Here is an 18,558-nt window from a genome sequence, read left to right as displayed (position 1 = left end):
CCCCCCCCCCCCCCGCGTCCCATCGCCCCCCCGCGCCCCCCTACGAGTCCGGGTCAGTCTCTGGTTGGGTCACCGGGTCCCCTGCCCAGGGCTCCCCTCCTCCCCCCCCGGCCTTCTGTGTCACCGCTTAACTAAACAGCCCCCGCCACGTGTCATGGGGTCACTCACCCCCCCGGAGCGGCCTTTCTGCGCCCCGGGCTGCCTCAGCAGTCACTGACTGGTTCAATATTTCACTTCCCGCATGCAGAGATTGATGGCGGCGGAAATCAAAACCCTGCCTTTGGAGAATGCGTCCATCCTCTCGGAGGGCTCTCTGCAGGAGGGCCATCGGCTGTGGATCGGGAACTTGGATCCGAAGATAACGGAGTGAGTCTGAACTGCTTTACTGTCCCCAAATCACAGCGCTGATAACCCGGGGGCATTTTAAGTCTTAATTTGTTGACTTTTGAAGTTCTGGGCTCTGACTGCTGCTGCTCCACAGCACCTGTTCCTCTGCTATCCATTAAAATCAGCAGCATTCAATGATGTATGGCAGATTAATTATTTCTGGAGGTATCTGGAATATTTAGGAGCTGTTAATCCTTCAGAGCCTTGCGTGGTCCCTTCGCAAAGAGTTCGTGGATAAAGAGGTTAATAGACTGTGCTTAAAACATTGCCTGTTTCCTGACCCTTGATTCTTTCCTCTATTCCCACCATATTGCTAAAAGTTAGATTAGACGTTTCCAGCTGCTGCTGAAGACTTGCTTAAGGATACTTTAGAAACCAGCTCTAACGCACCTAACAGCTGAAGTCAGATTTTTCTTGCCATCAGAGTTTGGCAGTTTTGTATGCTTTGCCCAGTCCTAATTTAATTGCCCCCAAACAAGTGCTCATTCTGCTTCCCTTGGGATGCGGTAAACCAAGAGGGCTGGGTAGTATCTAGTGACTAATGCAAATCAGAGACAGACCATCCAGTGAAAGGGCTGTCTGGTATCGATCTGACTCCCAGTTGTTTTTACCCAGCACTACCCACTGTATACTGAAGTGTTAAAATTAGTTCCAAGTGACATTAAAGAAGTAACTGAGATATCTGAAAACAGCATTGAAGATTTACAAATGTACAGTGGATAAGTCATCCTGGCCCTTTTATGGAAGAGAAGGATACTAAAGAGTTGACATTTATGACATCCCATCAAGATGGTATCTTAAATAGTGTAATAACGCCCTTCTCTATTTTCTGATTCGATAACATAAGTGATCTAGAAGATAATATTAATGAGTTAAAGCAATGGTTTTCAACCTTTTTCATTTGCGGACCCCCAAAAAGTTTCAAGTGAAGGTGTGGCCCCCTTTGGAAATCGTAGACATGGTCTGCAGACCCCAGGATGAAAACCATTGAGTTAGAGCAACAGTGTGCTTAGCCTGAATTGCTGACTTGTTTCATTTGGATCTCACTGGGTGCCAGGATAGTACTTGGGTACCACCATGATTCAGTACCTCCTAGGGAGAGGCGTGAAATAGTAAGAAAGGGCTCCAGAGATGGACAGCAGATAGAGTATAGCTCCTGCTGCACGGTTGTCCTGTGAGAGAGTTCATGTAGCCACACTGTCAGTGCATTTGACATGAAGTTTCCCAGAGCCACTTCTGAGACGGGAAATCTGGAGATGAAAAGAATCCTTTTATTTTTCTAAAAATGTGTTCAGGAACTTTAGACTTGTTGGGACACTTTGCAGGAGGTGGTTATTTTGCTATCTTGTCCTTGTCAGCAGTTGGGTGTGGACTAAACAGGGAATTAACTAACATAGTAACTGAACAGCTGCTATGCAGAATATAATATGACCCTAATCTCAAGATTTTCTGTCTACAATAAATGTGTAAGCATCACATTTCCATGGCCTTGGAATGATTAAATGCAAATTAAATTTTGTGGTAACACATCTGAACATTTGAAGTGTACGGTTAAAATCTCAGGGAGGTAGGTGGATTGCTGTAAAAATATTAGATGCTAGTTGTGTGGTTCACTAAAAATCTTAGGAGTTTTTATAGAACAATCAAGGGTTTACACACTTCAAGAAAATAGGGTTTTTTTCCTAGACTATCTTATGTGTGTCAGTCATGGAACCAATTTTTGTTCTGCTCCTTATGTTTTTGCAAGTGCTACATTTTTGTTCTAAGTGCAGTTCCTTTTAAGGGAGCAGTGTTCTAATCGTGTCTCTAAGTGGAGTCCATCATTAATGTAATGTCCTCTTCAGTCGTTCAGCTCTGGGCTACTGCCACCTCTTTTGCATTAATTACCATTTTTTGCCCCACATTTGTTTTTCTTTGGTTTGTCTGCCTTCAATAATTGCATAAGATGATATGATTAGATATATGGCCCCTTGGAAATATTTGTTTGTGAAGTCCTTGGGGATTTAGGATGCAGGGTCAGTGTGAGGGACGGAGTATAATATGCTTGTTAAATAGATTGGCTGTATAACTTCCTCTGGCATTCCTTCCTGCGATGTTCTTACATCTTGTTTTAAGACCTTTTGTTAGAGCCTCTTACTGTAGATCATCACTTCAAATCCAGCCCAGATCAATAATGGCTGAACGTTGTTACCATCTGGCAGCTCTTAGGTGACCTGTGTGAAATTAGTTTGGTGTGTCTCAGACCACTTCCTTCTGGTGATCAGATGTTCGTTTAAAAAAAAAAAAAAAAAAGAGCACTGTTACTTTTGCATTAATTGGTCCACTTGTTGGTAGTCTCAGCTGAGGCAGAGGGCTGAATTCCACTTTCACCCTCGGAGGTGGTCCCTCTATAACAGAATTGAAACATATTGGTGAGTAGTTGTGGGTGACTCTTGCACAGCTGCTACTCATTCTGTACCTGTGCTGAGGAGTTTTTTCCCAGCACTAAAATAGTCACTAAAAAAAATTGCACATTATTGGCAATGTCTGTTTTTAAATGAATTGTATTCGTGTAAAGTTTTGTAATTCTGGGTTAAGACCTATGGGTATTCTAGTGTTAGCGTAACAAAGGTCTGAGTCACAGTTTTGTGGGAGTATTCTATTTTCACTAACAGTGAAAGAAGTACTGTAGTTCCTCCTGTAACCCAGGGTATTGTTGCTGTAGGAAACACAGGGATTGCTAGTCTTTTGCTGAGTAATACTGTACAGTTAAAAATCATTTCAGCAGAGGACAAAATCGTTTACAGGGCTTAAAAAAAACTTTCAATTTACTTCTGTGCAGCGCCCTTTTCACTTGGAACCGTCAGTGCTGAGTAAAGAAACTGAATCTTTCATGTCACTTCAGTAAAAGTTTACATATAAGAAAAGATCTCTGACGTGCTTTTACTTGCCCTTCATAGGGATCCTAGTTGTGCTTACCAATCAGGAGGACAAGTACATGTAAAAACTAAATGTCAGTCCTTGTTTGCAGTCGATCCCTGTTTTTTCAGGGAATTGCCCACTGGAATTTGTATGTTGCATCTTTTTGTAAATTGAGTAAAACCATCTTGATGCCAATAGCTGGTGTTATTCCTCAAGAACTGGGTTTAAATGTATTTATTTAAATGGAGGACCCAACACTGAGTACTTACAGTCATGAAGCCCTTTAAAGAGCAACCCATGTTCACAAATTGGGTGCTGTAAAGACAGTAGAAAATGTGCATGTTTGAGCACAAATCTCAGGACAATTATGAATATTAAAAAGTTGTAAATTAAGCATAGGGAGTGTTGCTTCCCACAGATTACTAATCACCAGTATGTGGAGTTCAGGAGACTATTGCCCAGGCAAAAATGAATCGCATGCAGATACCATGGCCATGATTCTATTAGGGGACTCGCACAGAATTTCTCTTTTTTTCATGGTCTGTACTGCATCTTAATCGTGAGATTCCCATGGACATATCCTCTCCCAGTCATACTTGCACAACCTCTCCTCCTCTCCTTCATAATATCTCAGTGGCAACTACAGCAATTGTTTACATGAAAAAATAGTATTAGGAAAGTGTCTAATGCAGCGTAGCAGCTGGAAAGAGGGTAAACCAGCATTATGTGGTAGAGTGGGTTGAGTGTTCCTAAAGGAGGTTGATTCTGACTGGCTGGTAACCATAAAATCATGTTGACTTGCAGTTAAATGTAGTCTTTATGCCAAATTTGGTGATTCTGTTTGCTAACCAGGAGGATACACTATAACTATCCACATTTATTTAAGCAATTATATATTTTCACATGCATTTATTCAGATTCTGAATTCTCCACAACTTTTGTTAAAAAAAGAATGACATATTTTATTTACTAGAGTATGATTTTTTTACTTATGATTTGTATCAAGCTATATTTGGATGGAAATTGGAATTCAGTTAAAATGAACTAAAAGAGCATTTTAAAATGATATTTTTTAGTTAAAACTATCTCAATTTTGATGCATACATAAGAAAAAAAATCAAAACATGTTTTGTTTTAAAAACTAATTGCTTTATTAAGCAAAGGAAGTATCTGTAATTAATGAACTGAACTGATTGTTTCTAGTCACCATGTCTAGACGTTAGAACTAGTAGCTCTCATCCTCTCACCTCATTTTTATTAATAGAGTGGAAGAGGAAAACCAGCTTTCCTGCTTTTTCAGTTCACGATCAGTTTCTCAACTTTAAATGGCCTAGTCATTGAAGTGAACTAGTAAAATAAACTGAAATTAAACAAATATTCTGCACCTGCAGATGAGTATACTGCTGTCAAAAGCAAGTTTAGCACTTCAACAAGCTCTGGTTGTAGGTGCTTAGCCAGTGACTTCCAACAGTTCAGTGATTTGACTTTCTTTAAACTTTGGCAACAAATGTACTGCTTGAACATTATTTTTATTTAAATGATTTTAATAGATTATAGTAAATTTAGGCCTTTAATACAGGCTGTCATAACTTCAACATTAATTTTAAATTAGTTTATTTTTAAAAGAAAAAGTATTTAATTTAAAACAAATCTGATTTTTTTTTAAATCCTATTTTTTTTTCTCCATCCTGTCACGTGACCAGACATCTGTCTTTGACTATCAGCAAGTCTTCTGGAGACCACCCATTGTTAACAGACTGCAGTTTGGGAACTTTTATTCTAGGAGTTAAAGTGAAGTCCTGGGTGTTAAGACATCTGGATTCTGCTCTCTGCCACTAACCTGCTGTGATGTGATACTTCATCTTGCTGTGCCTTAGTTTACTCATCTGTAAAATGGGTGTAACAGTTGCCTTCCTCACAGCAGTTGAGGCTTATTGTCTGCAAAGCATTCTGAGGTTATTACTTGAAGAATATTTTGGAAAGGCAAATATTGTATTTACAGTGTTGCACTTTGTTACACACTTACACACGTATGACTTCCATTTTCTTAGTGGCCATCGAATGGCTCTGTGTGTAAGCTTCTAGAGTATGTTTTTCTCCTTCCTCCACTCTGCAGCTACTTGTTTAAGATTCCAACCTGATGAGTTTTACCTAGAAAACAATGTGTACATAAGTTGTTGTTACAGACATTTACTGGCTCCCTATGGGGGAAAATTCCCAGTAATAATAGATTTAGCATGTGGCCCGGTACCTTTTCAGTATCCTTGGGATAGCATTGTTCAGAGGAAGCCTTGAGTGTGTTTGAATAGCGCTCAGGGTGCCAGGAGGAAGGCCAAAGGAAAAGGAAATGGGAGAGCTGCTGGTTTGTCTCACATTTACATCAGATGACAGGAAGTGGAAATTGAGGTTGGCTGCAGCAATCTGAGAGGGCCACATCTGTGTGACTAGCTCAAAGCTCCATGTAGCCCAAGTGATTGGTCTAATAAAGTTTTCAAGCATGGAGTTTTTACAGCAGACCACTTTTTTCAGACTACATACTTCCTTGGCAGGTCTTCCTTCACTTCTAAATTTCATTTTACTTGTAAACCCCATTGGTTAAACTTTTGATTACTATTAATGATCTAAAAGTATCAATAGCTAAAAGGCATCTACAGAGCCTGCCATTTTTTACTCATACAAGACTGCAGTTCTGGTTAGTTCATCTAGAATAGATTTAGCCAGCATTTGTAGAAATTTGGCTAATTGTGGCTTGATGATAAAGGGTGTTTGTGTCAAATGTGACCTAAATATAATCTGCTGGAGATATCTTCCAGATTATTGTATTTTTAGGACAGTTACAAACTACCACTCTGCTGCCAAGAAAGTAAAAATAAATAGTCACTATTTGGATGTGTGGGCTCCAACAAGAAAAACAAACTCTGTTCCCTTTGGCAAGGTAGCTATATAAGTTAGGGGTGTTTTTGTTTCTGAACAAAATATGGTCAGAAACATTGTTTCCTTCTACTTTGAAACAATATTTGGGGAAAGAACAGTTTGGTCAGGGCTCTATTTTCATACTCCTAAAAATAGTTAATAAAACATTACTTAATTACGTGAAAATGGCTTTCAAAAGGCCCTGGAATTTCAAAATGTTTCTTGGGTCTGGAGGATGCAACAAGGAATGGTCTCCATATCTTGAGGAATTTAGCACCTCTGGAGTCCACATCCTAGAAATGGATGTTAAATTGTGTCTGGATTTGTTGGTTGGGTAGCCTTGGATGCAACAGGAAGGGAGGGAGTGGTGAAGTTTGCCAGCATCTTGTTAATTCCTCCATTTTTGCTTAGACGTTTTCAATATATTTTCTGATGTCTATTATGTTCATATTCCCCTAAGCAGCGATTGAGTGTTTACAGGTCTTTTGGAAGAACATAGTGTAGGAAATATCACATCAGGATTTCATCTGTGCAATCAAATAAAATCTGCTTAATCCAGTCTGAAACAACTTCCACATCCACCACTGGCCTGAAGATTTGCTGCACCGTCACCCTCTAACACAGTGTTTGTCAAACTTTTGTACTGGTGACCCCTTTCACACAGCAAACCTGTGAATGCGACCCCTCCTTATAAATTAAAAACACTTTTTTTGTATTTAACACTACTATAAATGCTGGAGGCAAAGCGGGGCTTGGGGGTGGAGGCTGACCGCTCACGACCCCCATGTAATAACCTTGTTTGAGAACCCCTGCTCTAACACCACACATCCTGCATGTCCACTTTGGCCAGTCCTGGAAGCTTACTCAGATTCCTGGAACTTTCTTGCCTGTAGTCTGAAAAGATGTTTGAAACAGGCTTTAATTAGGGAAAATGTCTGTGCGCTCTTGTGATTCATGTGTCTTGCTGACAGTCCTTGACACGCTGGCAGTTGTGGGTCAACCACTGAATTTGAGTTTGTGCATATGCTGGTTTTTATTTATTTTTTTACTTACATTCAAGAATCTCAGTGTTTTGCAAACATTAAGTGTGAGATAGAGAGGCAACTATTCTCCCCATTTAACATAGTGGGAAATAGGCACAGAGAGGTCAGGTGACTTGCTAATCCTGTACAGCAAGTCACTGTTAGACCTGGCACTGGCTCCCAAGAGTCCTGATTCAGTTCCCTGCTGTAACTCCTAGGTAATACTTCCTGTTATGGAGGAAGACGTCTAGCCAGGTGAAGTGTGGTCCAGTTATTTTCTTCTCAAATCAGCTGCCATCATCCAGAGACTGGTGGAAGGAAACAACAAAAGTTCAGAGAACTTGCAGAAATAGCTTTAACTCAACCAACAATATTAGTCCTTATTCTGTGTGTCTAGTGCACTAGCCTGCAAAGCAGACAAATCAAGTGCAAAATCTTAGCAGTATGTGCTGTTGTGTGGCTGGTTTTTATACTTTGCTTAACAAAACACATTTAATAGTACAAGATAATGTTAAATCGACGTGCTTGTAACCTTCATGTCCATAGTTAAAATTAAACGGTTAGCACATGTCAATGGTTATATGCCTCAACCAGAAACGTATCACTAGGTCTCACTGGGCTGACATAAAAGCGAAATTTGACCAGCTTCTATCTGGTCTTCTGTCACTTCTCAGTCACTTTATGGAGTTTTGTCCTCCAGTATGTTGCTGATTCTCTGATTTGGGTGTCAGGCAAATGTGACTGACTCACAACTTAGCCCAGATTGCAAACCCTTCAGATGGCACTGCTGGGGATGGATTGAGTTCTAAGGCTTTTGTGCCGTAGTTGACAAAACAGTCACTGATGACATTGGGTACCTCTGAGATGTGACTATCAGAGGGATGTTGTATACTAGACTGGTTGGCAAATATATGGAAGTGGGTGCATACTCTTAAGAGAACACACATGAGACAGGATTTAAGTCACTGAATTATATGTGGTGACTTCTTCACGTTTTTTAAATTTCCTTCTTGTAACCCCCTGTGCAAGGTTGCCTATAAATGTCTGTGTTGTTCTTTTCAGATACCATCTCCTCAAACTCCTTCAGAAATTTGGCAAAGTAAAGCAATTTGACTTTCTGTTCCATAAGTCAGGTGCATTGGAGGGGCAGCCCAGAGGATACTGTTTTGTGAATTTTGAAACCAAGCAGGTATGTTGGCTTTTTTTCTCTTAACATTTGATCCTTGTGACTGGCTGATTACCTTTACTGTCTAAATTAACTACATCAACTGAAAGATGAGATGGAAGACAATAATGAAGGGAAAAAGGAGGTGCCCAAGTGCCTTGCAATACATAAACTCCTCTGCATACCCACTCCACCCATATGGTGCAGTGCCTAGAAGTAACAGTTATGGTTCCCCCACCGCCTCTGGGGCTGTTTTATTAAAGCTTTTTGACATTAACTCTAATGGGCAAGCCATTAGATTTACTGGATGGTAGTCTAGTAGGGTACTACGGTGCTTGTTGATAACCCATATAAATTCTTCGTTTCAAATTGTGTAGCATACTAAACCTAGGACTACTGCTGCTGTTTCCTCCCTATATTTTACTCTTCCAGCCCCTGATGCTTCACAAACCCCCGCCCTCGTACAATTCTCCACCTGTGTAATGCTGTGCACCTGTTGGGAGTGTGTACTCCCTTCTGACCTCTGTGGGGTTTATCTTGCATTCTAAGGGATGGGTTGAAATTTCGGTTACCTGTAGTATCATAGTCACAAACGTTGTCACAGTTCAACTAGGATTGGGTCTAGCTGTGAGCTGCACAAGTAAAGTGTGTTTGTTTGGTGCAGCCTTCCTCCTTTGTTGCTGTATCACCAATAAGGAGGTGGGGTAAAGCCACAACATACAGCTCAATATCACTCCCTTGTGGTTCAGGAAGTAACATTGGAGCACTGATGCATGGAAGGGAGGAACTGGGGAAAATAATACTGCAATGAAGGTTGCTAACAGTAGTGGGATCACTGCATAGAAGCACTTTGAGGCAGCAGAATAAGTGAAAGATGCTGTTGTAATTCTAACTTTCATGCTTTTTAAAGTAATGAGCAAGAAATTAACTCAAAGTTAAAGCAAACAACATACTGATGACTATTGTCTCCCCCCGACCCCCATCTTCTGCAATTTTTTAGCAATTTAATTGAACCTTTTGAAGCTCATTTTTCAGAGGTAGCTACAGACAAATAAGCTGGATAGGAAGAAATAGCAGGATCCAGTAGGGTTTGGTCTGGATCAGCCAGTTAATATTAAGGATTCAGGAAATCCATGATGTATTGTGTGGTCTGTGGCTGACCTTCATCTTCTATCTCTTTGTCTCATTCTCAGATCTTTCTAATACTGATTACTGAACAGAGTCCAGGTGTAAAGTCAATAGTTTAGGCGAGCAATACTGAGTGAAATACAAATAGTGAATTGCAGGTGTTTCCCATAGGAAACAGAGCAACTTTAAACCTTGAAACACTGTTCCAATGTTCCTTACACCAGGCTCATTGGAAGTTTCTGTGATGCTTTTATTTTGATCTGAGTAAAGGAGTTTTCCTTGTGAGTAATCTCTGAAATGGTTTGAGGGCATTGTAGCTTGCATGGGTGTTTGGGATTCCCAGAAACACTAACTGAACAATAGCATAGATTGTTTGTATGATGTTTGTCAGCTGTCCCTGTAAATCAGTCTTGTACATGGAAGAAAGGGTCCTTGGACAGATTTTGATAATAAATAAACCAACTGACTTTTCTGAACTGTCTTCCGGTGCAGGAAGCAGAACAAGCAATCCAGTGTCTCAATGGTAAGCTGGCCCTCTCCAAGAAGCTGGTGGTGCGATGGGCACACGCACAGGTAAAGGTAAGCTTTTGTCTGCAAACCTCAACAGCCTTATGAGGATGCATAATTTGAAACAAAAATCTTCTCTCTGTGCTAGATCAAAAGCAGGGAGAGTTGCATAATTGTCCTTCTCTGTACTCTTAACTTTTCACTTCAGCATTCAGAACTTGTGTAAGCTTCTTGTGTGATCTTATTTTCAGCTTTTACTTTGTTCATATCCTGGTATACGAATGTTGCTGCCCATCTTATTCCTTAAATATTTTGACCCTTTAGAAATTGTGTACTGAATGTTTTCTGCAGACTGCTTGTCTTTTGTCACAATCAGTTGTACGTGCTAAATATTAAGGATCAGATTTTTATCAATTGTATTGATATAATCCCAGTAAAATTTAGAAACCTGGGAACTGGCACATAGGAATACACCAGTGATCCATCAAAGCCAGCTTCCTGTCTACAATTCTCGCCAGGTACTTTAGAAGGTCTTAGAATCTCCATAATAACTTGCCCACAAGAGATCAGCTAGTGGTGGGCTTATGTCTTGAAGCTGAGGATATAGATCACTTCTTCCCCCAGTACTGTTTTTTGGACAGGGTATGTCACTGATTCTGCATCTCCTAGTTTTTCTGTTCTGCTTCCTAAAGCACTGCAGGTGGTAGATTTTTACTTCTGATTTATAAAGCATCACATTTCTTATTAAAAACAAATCACCTTTACCTTTCATTTTGACACATGTTGGTTTTGCTCTGAGAGGCACTGTAGTAAGAACTACTTGCAAAGTTTGATCCGTGCTGATAAATGCAAAGTAATGCACATTGGAAAATGTAATCCCAACTATATATACAAAATGATGGGATCTAAATTAGCAAGAGATCTTGAAGGAGATCACTCAAGAAAGAGATCTTGGAGTCATAGTTGATCTCTGAAAACATCTGCTCAATGTGCAGCAATAGTCAAAAAAGCGAACAGCATATTAGGAACCATTCTGTGGATGCTCCAGGGCTGGAGCACCCCGGGAAAAAAATAGTGGGTGCTCAGCAGCCCCGCGGATCAACTCCTCCCCCCACCAACCCTCCTGTTGGCGGCCCCGCTGATCAGCCCCTCTCCCTCCCTCCCATCACCTCCTGCCTGCCATGGATCAGCTGTTCAGCAGCATTCAGGAAGCACTGGGTGAAGGGGGAGGAGTGGTGGCAGGAAGAGGTGGGGTGGGGGGGCGAACAGGGCGGGGAGCGAGTGGGAGTTTGCGGGAAGGAGTGGAGTGGGGGGAGGGCCTGGGGCAGAGTGGGGGTCTAGCATCCCCCAGGAATTGGGGAAGTCGGCGCCTCTATACAAGAAGACGGTAAATGCCACACTATAAATCTATGGTACTCCCACACCTTGAATACTGGATGCAGTTCTGGTCGCCCCATCTCAAAAAAGATATATTAGAATTGGAAAAGGTACAGAAAAGGGCAACAGAAATGATGAAGGGTATGGAGCAACTTCCACATGAGGAGAGATTAAAAAGACTGGGACTTTTCAGCTTGGAAAAGAGATGACTAAGGGGGGATATGATAGAGGTCTATTAAAATCATGGATGGTCTGGGGAAAGTGAATCAGGAAGTGTTATTTACCCCTTCACATAACACCAGAACCAGGGGTTACCCAATTAAATTAATAGCAGGTTAAAACAAACCAAAGGAAGTTCTTCACATTATGCGCAACCAACCTGTGGAACTCTTTGTTAGGGGATGTTGTGAAGGCCAAAAGTATAACTGGGTTCAAAAGTGAATTAGATAAGTTCATGAAGGATAGGTCCATCAATGGTTATTAGCCAAGATGGCCAGGGATGTAACCCCATGCTTTGGGTGTCTCTAGCCCAGTGGTTCTCAACCTATTTACCATTGCCACATCCAATACTACCTGTATGGTCCTGAGGATGTCACATGGGCTGCAGATCTGTACTGATTGGCCCGCAAGTGGCCCACAGGATGAGAACCACGGCCTAGCCTCTGACTGCCAGAAGCTGGGAGTGGATGACAAGGGATGGATCTCTCAATAATTGCCATGTTCTATTCATTCCCTCTGAAGCACCTGGCATTGGCCACTGTCAGAAGACATGAAAAATGGTCAGACCATAAATGGAATTTGTCAGTACAGCAAATGTTTGCTTAGAGAGGAATTCTGCAGAAAAACCTAATGCACAAGCAGTGTGGGAGTATCGCAAATAATGTGCAAAATACCTTAGTTCAGTTTACAACAGCATTTGCAATTCTCTGAATGGAAAGATTTAACTGCAGGAGGCTTTTGCCTGTTGTGACAAGTGTTTATTTTAGATAATACCAGCACCACGCTACTTAGTTTTAAGATGAACAGCCAAGGCTTTAAAAAGAAAAAAACCTTACTAGATGCTGTCGTTTTGAGCAGTTCTACAGAAAAACAAACCTGAATTTGTGCCAAGCGAAAGACAGAAGCAGAACACACTGAAAATATTTCAGGAGGCCCATTGCTGTCAGAAAAGAGAGGCTCACAAACTGCCTTCTGCTGAAGGGGGCTGGTTCTGAACTGTTGTTGAATGCGTTACTTTTCCACAGGGGAATTCCATATGACTGCATTCGTACAGGAAACAAGTATTCTGTGTTCCCTTCTAGTTCTACGCTGTGCTTCTACAAAGGTCATATCTATTAGTACCCTATGGTAGGCTTACCTTGGACCAGGGGTTCCCAAAATTGGTTCAGGGTAAGCCCCTGGCAGGCCGCGAGACGCTTTGTTTACCTGAGCGTCTGCAGGTACGGCCGCTCGCAGCTCCCAGGGGCCGCGGTTCACCGTTCCCAGCCAATGGAAGCTCCGGGAAGCGGTGGCCTGGTCCGCGCCACTTCCCACAGCTCCCATTGGCCGGGAACCGTGAACCACGGCCACTGGGAGCTGCAAGCAGCCGTACCTGCGGACACTCGGGTAAACAAAGCGTCTCGCAGCCCACCAGGGGCTTACTCTGAATAAGCCGCAAACCCAGTTTGGGAACCCCTGCCTTGGGCCAATGGCTCTATTTGTTACATGCTGCACTTCAAATATTTCCCCACCACCACACACCATGCTCATAAGAAGCAACTCTAAGCATGTTAAATGGTGGTAGGGTAAGCCTTAATGATCCGAAATCAAGTGCACATGATAATCATACAGCATCCTAGCTATATGTGAATGCCAAACAGAAGCATTTTCAAATAAAACAAATACATTCATTAGGACCATTACATTTTACTGTGTGGCTTAACCTAAAGGCTTTTTGGTAAAAGTTGTACAGACTCTTGCTTGCCAGCAGAATATAAAATGAGATTAATCCAGACTGGAAGTGTGTCCGTTGGCAAACCTGGTGTTTCTGAGCCTTTGTCTTCAATCCAAGTTCACTTAGCAATATCATTACTAAAAGTCTCTTTTCTCACCCGCAGAGATATGATCATAATAAAAATGAAAAAATTCTTCCAATCAGTCTTGAACCGTCTTCCAGCACTGAGCCAACCCAGTCTCACCTAAGGTAGGAACCTGCATAATTAAAATGTGACCAAACCAGTCAGCCCAGGGGCAAAACTCCCTTTGACTTCAATGGAAGCAGAAATGGGCCCATAATTGGGGTTTTTTGTTTTTGTGTTTTGTTTTCTGGATCCTAACTAAATCAGTTACTATAACTACTGTAACTTATTGAATGCGGGTCAGGCTGCAAAATAACTGATCTGATGCAGAGCAATTTTGACACTTAACTTTTCTCTTTATTGATACATGAAACCCCTGATACACTTAAAAAAAGTAATGCATCACAGTCACATGACCACACCTGGCCAAAGATGCCCACATTTTTCAGCTGTATTTCAGTAATAGCCATTTGTCTCTATCAGTTCCTGGTAGCCACAATAGGAACACTGCTTTATTAGAGTGTGCACTATGTAATAATCTGAATACTGAAATTTCAGCTGCCCTAGAAACTGTTCCAGCCTCTCTCACTTATGACTCTAGAAGAACATTCTAGATGAGAAAAACATGTTCCTGTTTCCCTGTCATCTCCAAAATGAAAGTGAAAATGCTGGATTAGAAAAATACTGAACACTTCTCATTATGATAGAGCCCTGGTCTTGAAGAGAAATGCAGTGAGAGAGACCTGCAGGAGTAGAGGACTGTGCATCACATTCAGTGCCAGAAAGTATTTGGGGGGGGGGGGAGCTGTTATGGATCTTTGAATTCCCCACCTGTCTATTTCTTCCTCAATATAGAGCTTGTCCTTTTAGACTTGTGTGTGTTTTTCTTGATTGGAAGTCAGGAAAGAGAGTTAATCCCATTGAACTTCCCTTTGTTACGCATCTAGGCGTGTAGTCCAATGGGAAAACTACATGCCTAGATGCTTCCTTACTTAATTTTGATTTAGCCTGATCTCTTAAGATGAGTTTCCTTGATGATTTACAAGTTAAACATCTCCAAAGGAATAAACAGGCAGATAACTTTATGCTCTGTTCATCAGATAACAGTTCTGAATCATGGTTGCAAAAGATTGGATCTAAAAGAGCAGATTCAAGAGGAAAGACTCCACATAAAGAAGTGAGAAAAGAAGTCACTCTATAGTCCACTAAGAGAAACCATATAATTGAAAGTACTGTTTACCTATTACACAGGGAAGCTGTGAGGTTTAATATTTTTAGAGCACTTTGTGACCCTTGAATTAAATGTTTTATATAAATGTGTATAATTATTCTGCACTCTATAAATGAAGCATTATATGGGGATTAGGACTGGGTATAACTGGATTGCCAGTAAGTAAAGAAAACTAGGCTGAAATTTATAGAAATTTGCACTAGAACTAGCCATTTTCTGCTGGTCACTGTCATTTGGGACTGTTTTCACTGGCTGAACGTAGGAGTTGTAGTAAACACCCAGTGCTCTGATTGAGGAGCTGCACTGACGAGAGCTGAAGAAGGGAGTGCTGTCCTGGCCCTACCTAGTAGGAGGGTGTTGGTGCCAGAGGGCTCTGGGAGTTTGGGATGGGGCAGAGGAGTTTTCTTCCTTTGCAAGGAGCTCTGGCAAAGCTGGAAAAACAGTCTCTCCATATTAATGGCAGCACAGTTGTGCTGGAACCCAGGACTGGAAAATTCCATTGACTCTGAGGTTGAAGGAAGTGTCTGGCTTGCATTTTTCCCTGCGACTTCCAGTGGCTTTGTATGAGGCTGACTCCAGGGGGGTATCACAACTTGCTCAGACCAGTTGTAAAGTAGCATTACTTGCATGTAGTGAGAAGACTTTAGGCATGCTTTCCTGGTTCAAAGCGAACAAGAGAACATCTGTTTGCTGAGGGGGATCCTTATTTTGTTTGCAGTATTGCACTTCAGATCTTCCACTAGCAAAAACGTGCAAAGCATTCAAAATGCAATTGTACATCAATCCTTATGCTGGTAGATTCTTGGTTACCACCTTTACCCCCTTTCTGAAGGTAACATTAGCCACCTTCTAACTACTCCTGACACATCTGAATATTCTGATGCAAGAGATATTGAATTATTTGAGAACATTGTTCAGTCTTTGGTAAAAGACAAACTAGACTTTATCTCTTCCACTTTTTTTCCCCTTTCTAGTGTCAGTGCAAAAATAAAAGCCATTGAAGCCAAGCTGAAAATGATGGCAGAGAATCCAGATGCGGAATATCCAGCACCACCAGCTTATTCCTACTTCAAACCACCCGATAAAAAAAGGATTACTCCTTACTCCAGAACTGCCTGGAAACTTAGAAGATGATGATTGTGAATGGATAATGGTAGCAAGAAAGACTGTTTTATACACCTTTGAAATCCTCCAGTGCTTTTGTACTTTGTAGATTGTGCTCAGCTGGCACTGTCCCTCCCAATCTCACTGTATACGCTACAGTGTTTTATAACATAACATTTTAAATTTTCTGATAACTGTCAGTGTATGCACAGAATTGAATGCTGTCCAGAAAAAATAAGGTTCTATCCAAAACTTGTGACTCACATTTAGACAATCCATGTTGCTAGTCTGGTTTCATTAGTAAGACCAGAAACATTAGCCAGTATGCAGATAGAAAAGCAAAAACAAGGAATGTTCCATTTTAATTCGGAGTGTTAAATTTAAGACAGTACCTTTTTTTTTTTTCCCCCCTTCAAACATAGGAAGTGTTCCACTTGGTTTAAATATTTTTTAAGCAGAGGGAAAACACTGAGTTTTGATAAACCTTCACTAGTTACCATAAAAAGTCCTTTTCATCTTCCATACAACTAACTTTAAATGGGTTTTTCAATGTCTTTAGCAAATATACATGCAATATTTATACACAAGGCAGCAAATCTGTTTTGCACCTCGATTTGTTAAATTAAAGCCAGATCTAGCCATGGGACAGCAAAAGGATTTTAAATGTTAATATTTCAGAACAGTTGTAGAAATCCAAGTGTGTCTCTCAGTGCATTGGAATTATTAATTTATTATACATAATTGAATTTTACTCTGTGCTTCTAAAATAGCAACACTTAAAATATGTATCTGTAAATCTCATGCAAAACAGTAGAATTTTGTGAGACAATGCTGTTTAAAGTTTTTACAGTAGCATATCTAGCATGCATAAATGTAATCCCCCTAAGAAGTTATTCTCCATAAACCAGACGTGACAGTGTGACACTGTAATGTTGCTGCCCCAGAGATATCTGTCAGAAACACTACCTCAGAAATCCACCCAAACTAGGCCAATTCCTTTTTTGATTGGTTAGCAAAGATGCTTGGTTATGACTGTTAGGAAAATGTGAGTGACAGGGATCTGTGGCATAGCGGTGCTACTGTATTGTAGGGATTATCTTTGCTTTAGAAAGTGTTTAATTTATCTCTAATGGACTGGCATTTCACTTAAAACAGCACACAGCGCAGCCTGTTCCCTAAACATTCTCTGCGACACCAAAAGATCTGAGAAAAGATCCATAACACTGCAAACGTTTAGTTCCTTTATGTGCACTATATAGTGTTGGATATGCGTGACAAGTGGGAGTTATGATGGAGACAGCTTCATGCACTGGTACAGTAGATATACTTCTATTTTCCCATGGTGTCCAGTCTCTCCCTGCAAGTTCTTATAACCGTAATATAGTTTTCTGCCTTGCCAGTCAGGCCTGAATGGTTTACCCAGACTGATAACCATTAAATTTCCAAACAAGAGAGAATTATCTCTAAACTGCCCAGGGTTTCTAGACCAAATGTTTCTCATTTTTATGGCAAACTAAGGTTTGTATGCTTAAAACTGTTCACCTATTTTACAATGCAATTTATAATTACAGTTCTGTATAAAATGTCCTTAAAGCCTCTAAACTATCTATCTAGACCATAGTTTCTCACTTGTATGAGAGATGCACTGTTTTCAAAGCCTGAAATGGATCATTGTTTAAAAGTAGGTCTTTAGTGATTGTTTGATTTCTAACTTTTCTTGTTACCCAGGTATCTGAAGAAAGTGAGCCTCCTTTTAGGTTTAGCACCCCTGTGAATGAGAATGCTGTCTGCTAAAAAAATTTTGCAGACTGGATCTTTGTTTTGTTTTAGGTTTTTACACTTATGTGATATGGTCTCACACTTGCAGTCCTCAGAGGATTTAGACTCATTATTTAAAACAAGCTGGTCAATTCTATTTTTAATATGAATTTAGAAATAGCTACATTTGAATCAGGCATGCTGTTGTGTTCCCTTTCAAAAGCTACTGTGATATTTATTTGTATTTAAAATACGATCATTTGCTGAGGCTCTTACAGCTCTTTGTGAATAAATAGAAGTCTAAACTGTGTATTTGTTCTTTACTAGAACCAGTAATCTAGGATGGTGAATGACTGGAGTAAATGGACCTCTCAGTTGGTGGGCTCTGCTGATGTTGTAAATGGAACTGTTTTCACTATTGGTAGAAAAAAGCTTTGTGTGATGATTCAGTTATCGATTGACACCCTTCAGCGTGCCAGGGCTCTTACCTTACCTTACCCTTGGTAAGCAGGCGGACCTTAGTTTTGCCTCACAGATGAAGATGGTGGATGCTAGTATGACAACCCAACTCCAGGTGATGGGATAAGGGGAAGAAATTACCTTGTCTCTCTCATTCTTGTTACTTCTAACTAGCTTTTTAGGGACCAATCCTGCAAACACATACTTGGAATAGGGCTGACTACCAGGGGTAGCCTCAATAGACTTCAGTAGGACTCCTGGTGGTGCATCTTGACAGGCGTGAGTGCTTTGTTTGCAGTAAATCCCCTCCCCTACAAGCTGAAGGGAAGTTGGCGCTCAGCATTTATAGATTTACGATTCCACAGTTAATCAAATGAATATAGTCGCTTTCAGACTAACAAATCTCCAACTAACATTTATTTTTAAATGATAAACGTGACGCCTTTCACAGTGCCCATGAATATTTTGATTCTCTGCCACAATTCAAGGCTGATAGAAGAATATACGGGTAAGTGTGTCTGTGTGCTTCCGTTACAATTATTTTAGTGG

At 40.8% G+C, this 18,558-nt stretch overlaps 1 protein-coding gene across 2 annotated transcripts in view; it reads left to right on the top strand.

The window, feature by feature from the left end:
- Positions 1-17,860, top strand: part of RBM18 (RNA binding motif protein 18) — an 18,298-nt gene extending 438 nt beyond the window's left edge. Inside the window, exons 2-6 of one of the 2 annotated variants that reach the window (XM_026657248.1) lie at positions 248-366; positions 8,286-8,412; positions 10,009-10,089; positions 13,497-13,582; positions 15,663-17,860. In XM_026657248.1, the coding sequence (XP_026513033.1) occupies positions 248-366; positions 8,286-8,412; positions 10,009-10,089; positions 13,497-13,582; positions 15,663-15,822 (573 nt within the window). In that variant the 3' untranslated portion in view covers positions 15,823-17,860. Of the gene's footprint in view, positions 1-247; positions 367-8,285; positions 8,413-10,008; positions 10,096-13,496; positions 13,583-15,662 lie in introns of both variants that reach the window. The other variant, XM_026657247.2, reaches the window with a different exon arrangement.
- The last annotated feature ends 698 nt before the right edge of the window (positions 17,861-18,558 follow it).

Source organism: Terrapene carolina, unplaced genomic scaffold (assembly GCF_002925995.2).
Source record: "Terrapene carolina triunguis isolate 2854851 unplaced genomic scaffold, T_m_triunguis-2.0 Scaffold238, whole genome shotgun sequence".
Classification (NCBI taxonomy): domain Eukaryota; kingdom Metazoa; phylum Chordata; order Testudines; family Emydidae; genus Terrapene; species Terrapene triunguis.
Note: the sequence above shows the minus strand (reverse complement) of the source record. Positions and strands in the feature narration are given on the sequence as shown.